Source organism: Rhagoletis pomonella, unplaced genomic scaffold (assembly GCF_013731165.1).
Source record: "Rhagoletis pomonella isolate Grant_MI unplaced genomic scaffold, Rhpom_1.0 Rhpom_scaffold_00005, whole genome shotgun sequence".
Lineage (NCBI taxonomy): Eukaryota > Metazoa > Arthropoda > Insecta > Diptera > Tephritidae > Rhagoletis > Rhagoletis pomonella.
In genome coordinates, this window is record NW_023458559.1 from 74832249 (window position 1) to 74847054 (window position 14806).

Sequence of the window (14806 nt, forward strand, 5' to 3'; positions counted from 1 at the left end):
CGCTTTCGCATGCACAACTACTGCAGTCGCTGCCTCCGCCACTGCATTGCATTGCTAAGTTGCATTTAATGCCTTCGCCGCCGCCGTCTGACATTGACACACTTTTCGCGCGTCGCCGCAAACAGACACACGCACACCTATTCATTCACCTCACTCACTCGTCGCCGTCGCTGGCGACACCTGGAAATGGGTCAATGTCAACGCTAACAAATCAAATAGCCACAGCAAGGCCACCACCCAAGTTGAATTGGGCCAACACACCATTAATTGCATGTTGTTTTTGTGGTTGTTGTTGCTGTTGCTGTTGTTATTGCAGCAAGCATAACAATTTTTACAAGTGCATCGTTTGCAAGGTCCTCAATATGTGCGACGTCTATTATTATTGGATAAATGCATAGAATTTGAAACCAAAACATAATACGCAGCGGCGCACAACTGCACCGGCGGCAGCAGCAACAGCAACCAGTGATCGGACTTCAAGACAAATGTGTGTGGTAGAATCTGGAAAAAATTGTGGTAGATTTCAAAACAATGTGGTCGATATCAGGTTTTGGATCAAACTTTGTACAAAAATTCAAAAAAATCTGCAAGATTTCACCTAAATTGCAAACATTTTAATTTGAATCTAAAACAAAATTAATTTTAGTATAATAAAGTGCAAGATTGAAGTTGCTAAAAATTGCGTTGAGTTTTGGCAATTTTTTTCCTTGGCAGTCTAAAGCGGTTCCTTCCATATCAAGATAATTTTCGAACATACATTTTTTGCAACCTTGCGGAGTGCTGCCAGCTTTTCTTTTTATCACATCACGATGTAGCGAATAAATGTGGCTCGTTCCAGAAACCGCTACTTGGGATTTGCCGATTTTGACAAATCTCAAGAAAAAGTAAACCACGCTTTAGAAACTTTAGATGCACTGAAATTTGCTAATACTTTCACAAAAATCGCCAGTTTTTATCATTTTCGCTATTAATTCTTTTTATAAATCATATATTTTGCAATTTAACACAATAAACCCACGTTTATGTCGAGCAAAAATAAAGCTACTCAAAAACGCGAATATGTGGTAGATTGCAGACCTTGTGTGGTACATGTGGTAGATGCTCAAAAAAGTGGCAGATCTACCACAATGTGGTAGAAGTCCGATCACTGGCAGAAACGGCAACCTTGTCTAGCAAGCAAATTTGTTATTTTCTACTAGTTTTGTTTTTCGCGTTGGAAAAAGCTGACTTAAAGGCTTTTCTCTCTTTCACGCTGAGGAAAGGTCAGATTTTAAAGCATTTCAAGGATAAAGGGCTTTAGAGTACTAGAAACTGGGTTAAATATTTAAAGCGTTGGCTGGCATGCAAAGGTGCTGTGATTGTGAAAGAATGTACTGGTAAAAAGAAAATTTAGTTACAAAATTGCTGGAGCTTAAAAATTTTCGGTATATTTTAGTTTAAAACAGTGACGCATAACCTAAGCGAATCTGCTAGGTACCTTGGCATAATCCCTGATAAAAAGCTGGACTGAAATGTGAAATTGTTCGCTTGCTTGGTGTTGCAAAAATGACAGTGTCAGTCGCAGTTCGACGGTTCAATGACCGTTACAGAAAAGGACATAGCGCCCCTTCAATGCTTCCAAAGCGAGTTCAACGAAATTCGAGGGTATCCATGAGAAAAATCGCTCGTGAGACCCGGATCAACCTTAAATCGGTGCGGCAAGTAACTAAGAAGGACCTAAACCTCACGGCGTACAAGCTCCAAAAAGTTTAGTTCCTCACGGACAAAAGCAAGCATGTGAGAGTACAAAGATGTCGAACACTTAAGCGTCGAACCTGCAAATCATCGATGGGAGCACATTCTCTTTACCGACGAGAACAAGCGCACAACCATTGAAACGGCAGGAGCTGGTCCATAGAGACTCCTGGTACCTCAGCAATTGTCGAATGCCTCCAAATCCGCAGTCAGTTATGGTCTGGGCATAATTTGCGCCAGCAGCGGACTCCCCTGGTTTTCGTGGATCAAGGCAAGAACAATCGGGGGGTGTATCGCCGCGACGTTCTCGAGTCCGTGCGCACAGCAGGACGACAGCAGGCGATTTGGAATGGACGTTTGAACAAAGCGAGAATGACGCAGACTCCAGCTCGTATGCGGAATGACCGCCCTACTCGCCGGAGCTTAACCCAATGGACTACAGTGTGTGGTTGATTTTTGAGGCCAGAGCATGTGCTAAGCGCCACCAAAAGTTTGGAAGCACTGAAGCAATCGCAGCTTCGAGAATGGTAAAAATTGTCTCCATAAAACCTATGCCCATAGTCGAAATTTTTAATCACGTTTAGACTTCTGTATCTTCACCAAGGATGGCCACCTTGAAACCAGTTATTTACAGTTTTTTTTATGAATAGTTTCCGTTTAAAAAGTTTATGAAACAAAAACTTTAGTTCATATTATTTATTGTCACCCTATACTGTAGTAGTCAGACCTTGATTGATTGATGTTCAGCAGTTACCCCAAATGAATGTTCAGTTTTTTCATGACAAAAATTTATTTGCTGTTTTTTATATGTTCAGTATTTAGATTAACAAAAAAAGGTATCAACTTTTAAACGCCCATAATTTAAAATTACGAAAAATTATGTCAAGTTTTTAAGTAACCAAATATTTAACTCCAATTTCTACATTAACAAAAAAAAAACAATATTTCCAATTTTAACTAACCAAGAATTTTACGTCTAGCTTTTAAATACCCCAACATATATATTCAGTTTTTATGTTACCATATATTTATGCCCCGCTTTTAAGTTACTAAAAATTGATGATCAGTTTATAAATTAATAAAAAATTTGTCAACGTTTAAATGCCCATATTTGTATACCTTAGTTTTGAATTACGAAAAATAATGTCCAATTTTAAGTAACTAATTTTTAAAGTGCAGTTTCCACATTACAAAAAAAAAATTTACAGTTTTAACTAACCAAAAATTTACTTATGTCCAACTTCTAAATTCACAAAGATTTATGTCCAGTTTTCGTGTTGCCATATATATTTATGCCCAGCTTTTAAGTTACTAAAAATCTATGTTCAGTAACAACCAAAAATTTATGAATTTTTCAGTTAACAAAAATCGATGCGCAGTTCTTACTTTAAAGCCTTATGCAAAAATATGAAAAACAAATTAAGTTAAAGTTCAACCCTGACCCTTGTTTGGTTGTTTTATCTAGTAGTTGTCGTATTTTATGCCAAATTTTAAATATATGGCATAATTTTAAAAACTTCGTTTCCGTTGTTAAGCTTGACTAAGCACTTTGGAGCACATTTATTGATGGTGGAGCACAATGATTCTTTCTATGTCGCGATAAATTTCGGAATTTTTAAGCTCTCGAATAATCACACTCCATTTATAATTTTTTCTTATTTAGTTCATCTAAAAAATTAAGTTTTTTATGGAAAGTTATTTTATATATTTATGTATTTATTTTTCTTTAATTTGAGAATATTTTTTTTTTTAATTGTTTTTAACACTTTGACGAAGTATCGCGATTTTTTTCAATCCTTATGTTCGTTTGGTTTTTTTTTTTTATTAACCTGAAAAATCACTAAACACCAACAGAATATTGCCAACTCTAAATAAATATATTCCAACAACACAAGAAGAAAATGCATACATTTTTGTTAAAACAAAAAATACTCACCAAAACTACCATCGCTCATATCCATGGACGATAGTGAATCACATTCTGTGCTAACATTTGCTGAATGCATTTGTTGCAACTGTTGTTGCCGCTGTTGCTGCTGCTGCTGGTGCTGCTGCTGCTGCTGTGGTGACTGTTGTATCTCTGGCTCTGTGGCAGCATCTATAGAAATCGGTGACATTGTGCTATTGTTGCCACTTACATTGTTATTGTTGTTGGCATGATTGATATTTATGTTGACACTATTGCTTTTGCTAATGCAGCTGCCTTTCGACAAGGTGGATACGATTACTGCAGCAGGCCGCCGTGGCTGTTGTGGCTGTTGTTGCAGCCCTGGCTGCTGCTGGGTGGGTGAGCCCAACGTTTTCGTCTCATCGACAACAGGCTGCAAAACTGTTGCCCGATTATGCCCCATTGTTGCAATACTGTTCATATTTTGTACATTGTTTTTGTTGCAGTTGTTATTGCTGTTATTATTAGTGCTATTGGTATTGGTGGTGTTGGCGGCGTTGTTGCAGCTACCGCTGGCAATCTGGCTATGATTGCTGGCAATGAAATTATTATTGGCATTTGTTGTGATGCTCTTACTGCTGGCAGTGGCAGTGGTTATTATTGTGGACGTTGTTGTTGTGATTCGATTATCAGCTGAACTTTTGTGGAAATCACTTAACGCCTGGTTATCCGTTACGAAAACGTTAAGACTACTAGCTGACAAGTAGTCGCCACGCCCTGCCGTTGTTACAGTGTGAGTAATAGCTTCCGCTGGCTGTATTTGTAGCTGCTGCTGCTGTTGTTGTTGTAACAGCTGCTGCTGCTGTTGCTGCTGTTGTCGTTGGCGATTTGCAGCTGTGCGCCCATTTCTACTACCAGCATTTCCCCGCTTCATGCGACCACTGGTGTTGTTGTTGTTGTTTCTGCCGCCACCATCCCCAGCACTCGACTTTGTACTCACCGTCTGCACCCCAGCCATTGCACTGGCATTCAGCGTAGTCACCGTTGGTGCAGCAGCAGCAGCAGCCGTGACCGTGACTGTGGCCTTTGGAAATCTCGTCTCAGCATCATTGATGGCTTTCAGGGGTAAGTAGTGCGTCACGTGTGTCACCTGAGCTGCGTCGCAGTCGGCGCGCATATCCTTCGTTTCTATGATAACGTCGTCCTTGGCATATAAAATATTTGAAAAAGTCGGCTCAATGCCATTGCCGACGCCATCGGTAATCAAATCGCTTGCAGCGATACCTTTCGCTGGCACTAGCACCTGATTAGCCTCGATATTTATAAGTGAAATATTCTTAAAATTACTATCACCCGAAGGTGAACTGGGAAATTTCAGGTCACATAGGCTGCTGAGCGAAACACCATCGATATTAGCATCGACTGTACGGTGATCGAGCAACGCGGATTGTTGAATGCAATTGGTGAAGGTGGCATAATCGTTGGTGGACTTCAAACTGCCCGACACTTGGTTGATTCCTTTATGGCTGGCGGGGTGGTCGTATATGAATGGCGTGGCTGGGGCACTGCCAGCACTAAGCATTTGATCTTTGTGATGATGTGTATGTGTTTGTGGTGTGTTGTTGCTACTGTTACTACTATAGCCATTATCGGACAACATTGGAACGTTAAAGCCGTCCATTGCAGGACGAAGTAATGGGAAACACTTATTCTGAGATTTGTTAAGTTATTCGATTGTGCATATATTTTCTATGTAAAATTTGTTAAGTCACAGGTACGATTCCTGAAAAGGTAGAACAGAAAGAAAGTGATGTAGAAAGAACAGTTAAGATCGAAAGCTTTTTAATGTTCAGGTTATTTTCATAATGGGTTAAGCTTAATAAATAAAACAAGCGACCCAGAATAATAATTATTTCACGGTGTAGTTTTAAAAATTTCATCAAATTTTTTTTTAAGAATTATATGTACATAAAAGTCCTTTTATAATACTCGTAATTATGAGAGAGAAAAATTGTTTAAGTCATCTATAAATATTATATTGAGCCTTTGTAATTATACTAGTTTTAAGTCTTAAAGGACGGAGCTTGTTCAGGACCATTTCGGGACTAGTTAAGATATTTTTCGAGACTTTTTATATATATAATTTAAAGTCGGAAAAACTCAACGTTCAAGCAGGTAAATTCTCTTTCCTTGCAATATACAGTATCGTTGATATCTATTGCACCCTATTATACTTATGTTATTTTATTTATTTTTCAGAATTTTCAATTAAAATACAGATCATTGTGTAAAAAACCCTTGAAAAAAACTAAAAAAATTCCACAAATTTTCACCCAAATTTCAAACTTTTTTTTTAGATGTATTCGAATTTTTTTGTTTGAGTATACAGTTTTATAGCCTATTCAACTTTAGTGTGATAAATTACAAGCAGCGTTGCCGAAAGCTTTCGCTTTAAAATCGTCACTTTCCCCTAAAAAAATCGTCATTTCGGCTAAAAAATCGTCAATATTTTGTTTATAGTATTTTTTTTTTTACATACGGCCGAATAAATATGACCACACATTACGAAACCAAATGGAACGCACATTGCATACGGGTTAATAAAAGTGGATTTGCAATTGCTTACGACAATTTAAAATTATAATGTAAAACACAACTGCTTTTAAATAGTTGAACTCCACTGGTTTGAAGTTTTTGAAGCTTTTGATCCAGTTTTAAAGTAGGGGTCTTCACAGCGAGCTTGGTACTCGGTGTTCGGTAATTTTCCCAATATACCTATTTTGTTTGTGTAAAATTATTTTATTATCGGTGTACCGGTTACCGAATTATCGTGAAGGAAGCTTACAAACTTTTCTGGTAGTTGGTAAACTGCAATCAGCTGTTCGATATGCACAGTGCAAGTTTCAAGTGGCCAAAAACTACCGTTGATTCTTTAGAATTTTTTTCACATTTGCTTCGGCAAAAGAAATCTAAAAAATCAACAACACTAAAATTGAATGGGCTATAAAATTGTATAATCAAAAAAATTCTGGCATTTTTTTGTAAGTTTCTACAAAGTTTTAAAGTTTGGTTTAAGTATATGGGTTTTGTTAGAGAATGAACTGTGATTTAAATGACAATTCTTAAAATGAAATAAATAACCATAGGTGGCGAACAATATAACTTTAAAATGGGGTGCTATAGACAAGGGCGTAGCCAAGATCTGATGTAAGGGGGGGCAAACGAAATATACTTGTTAATTTTTTTAATATATTTTTATATAATCATTTTTACGCTAATAACAAACGTCTCGAATTTTCAGCAAACTTTCGATTATTTCCTTCTGAACCATCTCGCAGTTTTCGGTAACGAGATTTCTATGGACGCTCATGAGGCATAATCCTGAAAGCCTTTCTTCTCCTGTTTTGCTTCTGAGCCAGGTTTTTACACTACGAAGTGTACTAAAAGATCGCACACGGTCGCTGTTGTGCATGGAAAAGCGCTCAAAATAGAAATACACCTATTTATCGTTGGTAGAAATTCGTTTTCTTCTTTAAATAGATCAACAACTTCAACATCCTTCAAATCTTCTTCGGACAAAGTCTTTTTACCTCCCTTTTATTAGCTCGTGATGTAACTATGTAATATTGATGCGCCTAAAAGATGCAGCGATTTCTATTATCAAGTTACATACCTGTTGACAGTACGAATGGAAATTATAATAGCGAGGTTTTAGTTTTTTAAACTATAATTTTTTTATTATTCTCTTTCTTCTATAAATTGTACCAATGAATGAGTTCACTGCCCATAACTAGATCATTTAATCTGTTGGAAATGCTTCGCTTTCTTTTGTATCTTTTCACTGGAACACTTAAGCTCTACCCAAAATTACAGCGGACGACGGTAGTTGCCGCAGTGAATTCCGTCAGATTAAACACAATTGCGGCGCACGACCATGGTACAATAAAACAGGTAGAAGCCAATTTGACGTCAAACCTACAAAAGTCAAAGTTTTCGGGAGAGTAAAAATAAAAATGAGCGTGTGTAAGGAAAAATTTCATTGAAATTGAATATTTTTTCGGTACGTGCTTGTACTTATCGTCACTTGAAATGCAAAAAGACGTAACAAACACCATCGCTGAAATGCAAAAACTCATAACTAATAAATAATTCAAAATTCACTTTTTGATTTATATGAAGGATTTCATCGAATTACAACTCCCCACATCATTTTATAAAAAACAAAAAATAAAAATATTAGTCACGACTTTTTCTATTTCAGTGGCGATTTTGTTACGTCTTTTTGCCCTTCAGGCGACGATATGTAGATTTTCTGGAAGAAAAAATTGAAGAAAACATTGGCAAACTTGTTAAAATAATAAAAATTACTACAATCAACACTCACTCAACATTATGCCGTCCCCGCTGGGCGGTAAAAATACAAATAAAATTGAATCAACCGAAAAACGTCCGTGGTAAAAACGCTGCCGCCGCAATTATACAGAGGTTAACCAACGACTGGTTTACCGTCGTCCGCTGCAATTCTGGGTAGAGCTTTAATCGAATACAATGGGTGCAATCTAGACAGCGAAAAAGCTGGAGTATTTTCATTGGAAAAGCGCAGTTGCAAGGATGCCGTTAACGAATCCAGATACGATTTTATTACAGACCGTCGCCAGTACTCATTTGCTTTGACCGATGGGGGTTACTTCTGTTTTTTTATTGTTTACCTGCTAAACGTGGTAGAGAAATTTCTACTCCTAGATGGGCTGTAATCAAACGAGATTTTTTAATTTACTCCGTACGTAGTGCCTCTTTCTGCATTCTTGCGATCATTCCAAAATATTTTCAATATGCTGACCAGCGGCGATGAGATCTAGTTATTATCTCATTTGCAAAATGTGTGCTGTAGGTTCCAGCAACGTAGAATATTTAGCAATTGTCATTAAAGCCAAGATGAACATCCGCCTTGTTATATTTAGCAGTACACAATTGATACGCAGACTTTCTTGTGAAAAAGTTGCCAACGCCCCTCCTCCCCTTCTCCCGCCCCTATCTGGCTACGCCCTTGCCTATAGATATGACCGATACCGTACGTTATAGGCTATGAAATTATTTATGATTATAAGTTAACTGTTGATAATGTTAAAGAATGGTGATAAGAATGTCAATGATGTTCTAAACAGCTTTCATGTGATATTTTTTAATGTTTTCTTTACGGTTTTTGTTACTATTTTATTTTGTAGGAGTAGCTTTTTTGTCGTTGCGTAATTTGTAAATCAACTCTTCGTTGATAATAAATTGTATATTCATTATTCAATTAAGTGGAATTGAAAAGCTTCCTAAAAATATCTAGTAAAGCTTCCCCAAACACTTTTCGTTTGGTACCAATTATATAATACGAGTACTTATTTCATTTACGTAATTTTAATATTTTCAGTCATTACTATTTATTTTGAATCTGTCGTTTATTTTGTAAATTTAATTGAGTTAAATGTACAAACAAATGGCAACCATCCTCAAAAATAGTTTCGAATGTAAGCTCTCTTAAACTCCTTTGGCTTGATACCCATATTGTAATATTTTATTTATTTTATCAATCTAATTAATCGATTAATTTTTTAAACAGGTGGCAACGCTTCAACTTTTTTATTTTTAAATGATTTTGACATTATAGCGAACAATCCAATAATGATTATATAAATTGTGTTTAGTAGTTAGCAGTGCGTGCGGTGCCTGGTTTCAAACCCTGGTCAAAGCAACATCGCAAAAAAATATAGAAAAAAGCCTTTTTCTTAGCCCCTCGGCAGGCAATGGAAAACCTCCGAGTATACATATTTCTGTCATGAAAAACAGCTTCTCATAAAAATACAATCGCTATTCGGAATCGGAATAAAACTGTAGGTGCCTCCTCATTGTATGACAACATCAAGGCGAACGCCACAAATCGGAGGAGAACCTCGGCCAAATACTAACATATGTATGTATGTGTAAGCGCCATTCTATTATTATTATTATTAATAATTATAATTATTCAAATCGGTTCAGCCGTTCTCGAGATTTTGGAATAAGAACAAGAATGTATCTTGGAATAAACGCACATAACATTTTTATATACAGTGGCGAAAATATAAATAGTGAAGAGATATTTTAGCATTATTTCGTTTATTTAAACTTGTTAGGAAAATTCCACAAAGTTTCATCAAAATTTTACGCTTTTTAATTAGATTTCTTAGAAACATTCGGATTTTCCAAATTTTGTAGCCCATTAAATTTTAGTATAGAAAAGTGCAAGTTTGAAGTAGGTAGGACTTGCCGTTAATTTTTGGATTTTTTTTGTTTGTGGGAGGTGTTGGTCATTTCCAGCATACAAAAAAATTGTTGAACATATTTATGTACATAGATACTTATACGGAAGAAAATTCGTAAACAAACTGCATACCCAAAGAAATTATAAAAAATCTGATCAAAAAATTTTAAATTTTGATGAACACTTGAAAAAATTCGGGAAAATTTTATAAATGTTCTACAAAGTTTGAATTTTTTTTTTTTTGAAAGTGGCATAAGTCACTTCACTCCTCTTGTCCTTAAATGATCGGTTACTTGTCGGTTATTCGTTCAACTTCATTAACAAAAGGTGGACGGGTTTTTTGTTAGTTTATTACGATAGAGACTTATGCCGCTTACAAAATAAAAGGCTACATTTCCATAAAAAATAATAAACTTATTTTAAACAAAGAAAAATTACCAAAACTTGCCAAAATGTCTCTTCTATATTAACACTTTCGCCACCGTATGTATGCATATACATTAGGGTGATCCAAATAAACTGACCTAACGAATTTATGGCCTTAAAAGGACCTATTTACTGAGAAGAAAATTCGTCTCTAAAAGCATAAACAGACGGCAGCGTTGATCCGAATCAACTCGGGAATTAAATGCCTAACAAGAATATGTTTTTTTCTCAAATGGTTCAATAGTTATATAATTTTTAGTGAAAAAAGTTCATGTTATTTACATGGGAAATTTCAAATGCCCACCGACACCTCTCAAAATTCGAATAAAAAATTTTCCGAGAGGGAGAACTTTCTTCGCAGAAAATAGGTCCTTTAAAGGCCATAAATTCGTTAGGTTAGTTTATCTGGATCACCCTAATATACATATATGTATGTCTCAAAATAATAGTTATGGATAATGGATAGTTATAAAAACGCTTTCGAAATACATACATACTTGTATCTACCCTAGTCCGGTTGGTGATAAAGAGGGAAGGGGAAGAGTTTATTATGGGCTTAAAGACTAGGTGTCTCGCTGAACCATCTGAAGAGAGATAGAGATTCGGCGGAAAGGTGTAAAAGCTATGCTCCCAGCATACTTGACACCTTTCAGACACGTCAAACCTTGCTTTCAAGTCTGCTCGGTTTGTCCTTTTGGGAAACTGGAACAGCTCGTTGTACCCTTCCTTGCGGCGGCTTCCAGATAAGGCAGAAAGCCTAATCCGTTATTTGCTAAGGGCAGGTCAATCGCAGAGGATGTGCTCCACTGTCTTCTCTTTCTTTATGCATCACCTACAGATCTTATCATTGATTAGAGCCAGTTCAAAGGCCAGCAGGTAATGTCCCGTTAGAACACCAACCACTAGCTTAGCCTCCTCCCTCTTGAGAGAAAGGATAAACTTTGTGAGCTTTATGTCACATAATCCTGGGCAAAGGTCTGTACGGCGCTTAATGGACGTGGAGTAAGATGAGCTTCTAACTAAATGAATTAGGGTTCCGAGGTTTGGAGTTATTTTTTTCGTTTGTTGGTCAAGGACCTGAAGGGCTAAAGCGGCTTTGTGATGTGAAGGTTGTTTAGACCAAAATATTGACTTCTTAGTTTTTGGTAATTTTTCTATTTTTGCGAGAATAATTTTTTTCAAGAAAATATTTTTTTTTATAACTGGGAAGTTTATTATAATTTTGATAAAAATACATTTTTTCTTAAAAAGTATTTTTCCTGAAGTCCCTGAAGAACAAAAATATTTTATTCCAAATTTTAGTATTTTTATTTTTAAATATTTTTCCAAAACTTTAAGATAAAATTATAAAAATATAAATTAACAAAACCGCCAAAATTCTAACAATATTCTTATTAGTGCAATACCTTTTAGGGAATATTTTCGTCTTGGTTTTGAAGGCATTAATTCTATATCAGGTGTGATGTTGCTCGTCCCGTTAAAGGTGGTGCCTTTAAACAAAGTTATGAAAGTTCAAAGGGAGCCAACGCTGCACAGTGGCTGAAAACTGGAATTTAATGCTCATAATTCACTGGAGCCTTCATTTTTCAACCAATTTGATTAATTGTTTCCTTTTTTTTAATGGAAGCTAATAATTAGCAAGAGAATAGTCGCGCCCGACTTTTGAACTTTCATATCCTTGTACTAAATTTATTAGTGCAAAGCGCGGAAAAAGTAGCAATGTTGAAGAAAATCGATTCCCCTGTTCCAATTAATAAATGTTACGGAGTTAAACCTAGTCGAAAACAATTTTAGGGTTCCCCCAAGACGAAAAAAATATTTACAAGAAAATTTGAATTGTTTTAAAAAAAATTTCACCAAATTTTTTTCGAGTTTTTAGAAAAATTTTGATTATGCAGTTTTAAAGATCGTTAAATTTTAGTATAATAAAGTACAAGTTGCAAGTTCATTTTTAATAAATTTTTTTGTTAACTTTCTTAGCCGCTTGAAACTTGAACTTTATCATACTAAAATTTCATTATCTATAAAACTATATATAACCAAAACTTATCTAAGAAATAAAAAAAAAAATATTTTGAAGAACTTAACACACACTTAAATTTTTTATATATTGCCATCTCATAAGCTGGTAACAAAATATTTCCCCGTGCAATATGCAATATCAGAATTTTTACATATCTTCATAGCTAAATTTCTAAATACATATTTTGACTGACCAAGAATCGCAGTGACCAGAAGTGGTAACATTGTTCGGTACCTAATAAAATTTTTCGTTTACAAAATTGTCGGTAACATGCAGAATAGACCTGTTGGAGAATTTTGGTCACGAAAACTTAGCATCGCGATTGTCAAAATTCCACTGCTGAACTTAGTGCGAAAACCCATGGAGCGGAAGGGTTAAACGGCTTTGTAATAAAAAATAAAAAAATATGTTCGTAAACGAGTCAAGTAAACAAAGCGCTTACCTTATAATGCGAGTATCTCGGAAAGCACTAGTTATTATTGCTACTGTTGTCAGCACTGGCTTCGCCGTCGACGTCGACGAAGCTTCTACCACTCTATTCTCGTTTATTTTTCACATTGATTCTGGCTTATTTTAGCACGCCGAAGCAACACATAATAATAAAATGGCAAATCGAAAGCGAATAGCTACTGCGAAGCACAAATGTAATAACAATGTGAAGATATTGAGGAGGAAGCAGAAGAAGAAGCGGCTAACGAAATCCAGTTGGGACCGAAAGCAAAAGTGCTCGCCAAGTTGTTTTCTTGTTTTCGTATTTTTTTCTTCTTATTCTACTCTTTCTACGCTCACAAACACGCACACACCGTCGAGACGACAAACCGACGGACGGATGAACCAACAAGCAACAGCGAAGAATGAACGAAGAACCGAACAAACAAACAAACATGCAAGTGCATGCGTACGTGCAAGCAGATGTCAGACGTACTGCACGAAATCGAGTGTGAACGACGCGAACGCGGTGGGAAACGGATACAATGAAAATTTCGCAAGAATATCACATTTGTGCGCACCGTATGTAAAGAAGTCAATAAGAATTATGTTGAGGAGCACAAAACTGGAATTTCTGCATACATATGTATGTATATGTATGTAGGAGCGAACAACAACCACAGCAGCAACAATGTGGTAGGGATGAACACAATGGTGATGGCACTGCAGTTGTTTTTCTATTGTTGTTGTTGTGATTTTTGTTGTTTTTAATTGGCACACCGATGTTTAGTTGGCTGGCCAAATGGACGGGACGCAGCGCGATCTAAAATATGCGATAAAGCTGTGCCAAGAAGTAAAAGTGTAGAATTGTAGATCGAAAAAGGCGAAAGAGTAAGAAAATGATTGAAGAAGACAAATACATACAAATATTTAGCAGCAAAAGCGAAATTAAAGCATACGAGCGAATTCTATACGAGTATAATAATGTATATTGCTGGGTAGGTAAGTACCCAGCAGCGAAAATGCGATTGCATGAGAACGTCACCAAATCCAGAGTAAAGTCCGACCGATACCCAATTTTTGGCCGATGCCAATGCTTACTTCTTCTTCTTATGCTTCTTAGTTGTACTCATATGTAGTAGTAAAAATAAGCAAGCTTCTGCTGACTATGAAGCTGTTGTGTTGAATACAACTTCTTAATAAACAGTAATTGTAGATTTTTAATGATACAAGTATTTTTGTAACGTAAACAATTTGAAAATCCAGTGAAAATAAACCGAAAGATTTAGGAATTCGGCGAGTAATTTAAGGATAATCGTAACAATACTTATAGTAACGACATTTTAGCATTCTTTGGCTATTTTCCTTTCATTTATTTAATGTTGCTTCTTTTTTTATGAAAGCGTAGATCGTTATCTAACAAAAACCATGTTAGTAAAAATTTCAAACTTTTTCTTTAAACATTCTGAGTATGCATTTTTGCAGCCCATTCAATTTTATTTTAATGAAGTGCAAATTTGAAGTAAATAGGACTTACTATTGATTTTTGGAATTTTTTTTTGTGAAAGGGTTTGCGGCTTTCCCCCATACAAAAAAAAATCTAACAAACTTTGTTTGGAAGAAAATGCGTGAACATAAAATTGTCAAATATCAACACTTACCTAACTACTTCAAACTTGCACTTTCATTGTACTAAAATTTTAAAAACTGCGTACTCAAAAAATTCTATAAAATTAGATTAACTAGTCTAAAATTTTGATGAACATTTGTTAAAATTTCGGAAAAAGTAAAAAGAATCGGCCAGAAACGGCCGATGCCGATTCTTTTGGCCGATACCAGCCGATGCCGATGCCGATGCCGATTAATCGTTCGGACTCTACTCCAGAGTCGACTCCAAAGTAATGCAATCGCATTACAATATGCTTGAACTGCTTCTTTTTGTCGAAGTACATACTTTCATCGATTGGCAGGCAATTGATAGCGAACCCTTATTTTATATGCATTACATTTTGATAAA

At 35.9% G+C, this 14806-nt stretch overlaps 1 protein-coding gene across 1 annotated transcript; it reads right to left on the reverse strand.

The window, feature by feature from the left end:
- Positions 1-263: 263 nt before the first annotated feature.
- Positions 264-14142, reverse strand: LOC118740215 (putative uncharacterized protein DDB_G0277255). Its single transcript, XM_036471713.1, has 3 exons — positions 12803-14142; positions 3671-5405; positions 264-373 (listed from the first exon to the last, which is right to left on the reverse strand). The coding sequence occupies exons 2-3, from the start codon at positions 5301-5303 to the stop codon at positions 264-266; spliced, it is 1743 nt and encodes a 580-aa protein (XP_036327606.1). The 5' UTR covers positions 5304-5405; positions 12803-14142.
- Between the last annotated feature and the right edge of the window lie 664 nt (positions 14143-14806).

Excerpts from the sequence above, each read along its gene's own strand:
- LOC118740215 (XM_036471713.1), bottom strand. The coding sequence starts at position 5,303 with ATGGACGGCTTTAACGTTCCAATGTTGTCCGATAATGGCTATAGTAGT. Across the intron at positions 374-3,670 it reads TATGAGCGATGGTAGTTTTG|ACGTCGCACATATTGAGGAC; the intron begins GTGAGTATTTTT and ends CAATAATAATAG.